At 39.1% G+C, this 2,611-nt stretch overlaps 1 protein-coding gene across 1 annotated transcript in view; it reads right to left on the bottom strand.

Moving 5' to 3' along the window:
• LOC136041868 (uncharacterized) overlaps positions 1-2,018 on the bottom strand; it is a 3,261-nt gene extending 1,243 nt beyond the window's left edge. Inside the window, exons 1-2 of the mRNA XM_065726648.1 lie at positions 1,843-2,018; positions 438-622 (exon numbers count right to left, since the gene is read on the bottom strand). Coding sequence (XP_065582720.1) covers positions 438-622; positions 1,843-2,005 — 348 coding nt within the window. The 5' untranslated portion in view covers positions 2,006-2,018. The remainder of the gene's footprint in view (positions 1-437; positions 623-1,842) is intronic.
• Between the last annotated feature and the right edge of the window lie 593 nt (positions 2,019-2,611).

Here is a 2,611-nt window from a genome sequence, read left to right as displayed (position 1 = left end):
GCACTATAGAGCCGAGTTTGCTAGATATGTCAGTAAAAGATAAGAAAAAAAAATTCCAATCAGTACATTAAGCCAAACATTTAAAAGAAATTAAAACGGCAAAATCATTAAAGATAAAGAGGAAGTCAGTAGGCTTGACCATTAAATTACAAGAACATTAATATAAATCAAAAATAAAAACGGTAAAAGAGGAAAAGGGGACTTTGGCAAATAAATAATCGCAAATTGTTATAAAGGTGTTCCAGAATAAAGGGGATAAAACTTCTACAAAACCTTTTTGTAACAACATTGATTGGAGATTAAGTTGAGATTGCTACGGAGGCTGACCGGGGGAGTCGGAATATAATGGGACAAATGAAAATCAGGGAGTAAGTAAGAAAAGGGTCAAATAAGACTATTTAAGAAGTCTATATTACAGAATGCAAAATAAAACTTACGTCATTGACCACCCTTTTCCTCGTTGCCTCGTCCATGAATTTCATTTTCTTGGTCGTTGACTCCTCCTGTTCTTCGTCGGAATCTTCATTGGCTTCTGAAGCAGAACAAAGACTCTGCAGCAAATTCCTGCTTGCGGCAATCCTCTTGAAATCATAGGCTTCGCAATTATTTTTTGAACCTATTTCTGAAAAAGACAGAATGGTTAGGAAAATCCTTCAGGAGGAAATAGACATTTATATAGTTTTTCAAACAGTTCGTGGTAACGAACTGTAATAAGGAGCGACCTGGCTCAATAGTAAACGGAACTCTAAAAAAGGGAATTTTGAAACTAAAAGATACATCAAAAGAATTGAATTTTCACGCTGATTCTAAATATATAAGTTTTAATTAATTTAGCCTTTGTCATCAAAAGTTACGAGCCTGAGAAAATTTGCCTTATTTTGGAAAAAAGGGGGAAACATCCCCTAAATGTCATAGAATCTTTACGAAAATCACACCATCTCATTCGGCATATCAGAGAACCCTATAGCAAAAATTTCAAGCTCCTATCTAAAAAAATGTGGAATTTCGTATTTTTTGCCAGAAGACAAATCACGGGTGCGTGTTTATTTGTTTGTTTTTTTTTCCAGGGGTCATCGTATCAACCAAATGGTCTTAGAGTGTCGCAAGAGGGCTCATTCTTACGAAAATGAAAAGTTCTAGTGCCCTCTTTAAGTGATCAAAAAAATTGGAGGGCACCTAGGCCCCCTTCCACGCTAATTTTTTTCCAAAAGTCAACGGATTAAAATTTTGAGATAGTCATTTTGTTCCGCATATTCGAAAACATTAGAAACTATGTCTTTGGGAATGACTTACTCCCCCACAATCCCTGAGGGAGGGGCTGAAATTCAATGTAAAGGGCGCAGGCTTTTCTAGCCTGCACCCTTTAAGGAGGGACATTAAAACTTAAAACGAACATAAATTACTCCGTATATGAAATGGGTTTTCCCCACCGCAATCCCTCGCTCTTTACGCTAAAGTTTGACTCTTTGCCACAATTCTACTTTTTAAAACAATTAAAAACTTTAGCGCAAGGAGTGAGGGATTGCAGAGGGGACAACCCATTTCATAAACGGAGTAATTTCTGTTCGTTTTAAGTTTTAATGTCGCTCCTTACTTTCAGTTAAAAAAACTAGTTTTTTTTTTATTTAATTACAAACTAGAGGTAGACATTCTAACGAAAAACAGCCCTGCAAGTTAATTCAGTTCTGGAGGAATTACGAGTGGCTAGGGGCCTCGGGCTAGCTGGTTCCAACAATTAAATTTACAATAAGTTAATCATCAATTTTTGACTATGTTAAGTGGTGAACTCAGCTGGAAAGAATAATTAAATTATGAAAATTATATAGAATGAGCAAAACTTACCTGAGTCACAAACATATTCATCCATCATTTGGCGCTCTTCTTCAGTTTTATTCGTCGCTCTTCTAATTATAGTAGTTATAAAGTGGCGGACAGTTGTTTGGTTCGGGACCCTATCCCCCCGCCTCATGCCATTTCGGAAAATCTTCCGCAGAAACCTGGTCATTATTCTTGACACATTCTTCAGCTTCCTTCCCTTCTTTGACAGCAATAAGTTATTTGGGACAGGCTCACCAGGCTTGAGCAGAGCAGGACGGGCAAATTTAAGGTACTTGAGACTATGCCAGCAGACTTTAAACTTGCATTTTTGTGGTTTTCCACAGGGATGACGTACATTGCTTCCTCCTCCACTAACTGACGATTCAGAAATTCCTCGATAGTCATAGCTTTCGGAACGCCAGGCCGATGACCAAACATAAACGACACCTGAAAGCAAAGGTAGGCCGTCAAGTTTGGTATGTCACCGTCAAGTAATTGATTTCTCGACAAACGCCCGAGGACAGGAACCATAAAATTTTTGACGCCATCCTTCAGCCTTCTATAATCTTCAATATTGAATGAATCGTAAACACCACCCTCCACGTCACTATCCTCGGGATTCGATTCAATATCTGCCCATCGAACCCTCTTACGGGGTCGAGAAGGCCCCATTAGAGGCTCGCTGGAGAAACAATCTCTCTCTGGCATCGACGAGAATGATGGCGCAGGGTCTGAGGGTGGAGCAACAGGAGTTTCGTGTCTAACGGAGACAGTTGGAACTGCTGGCTCGGCT

This window comes from Artemia franciscana, unplaced genomic scaffold (genome assembly GCF_032884065.1).
Source record: "Artemia franciscana unplaced genomic scaffold, ASM3288406v1 PGA_scaffold_47, whole genome shotgun sequence".
NCBI lineage: Eukaryota > Metazoa > Arthropoda > Branchiopoda > Anostraca > Artemiidae > Artemia > Artemia franciscana.
The sequence above is the reverse complement of the archived record's forward strand: the minus strand, read 5'-3'. Positions and strand labels throughout refer to the sequence as shown.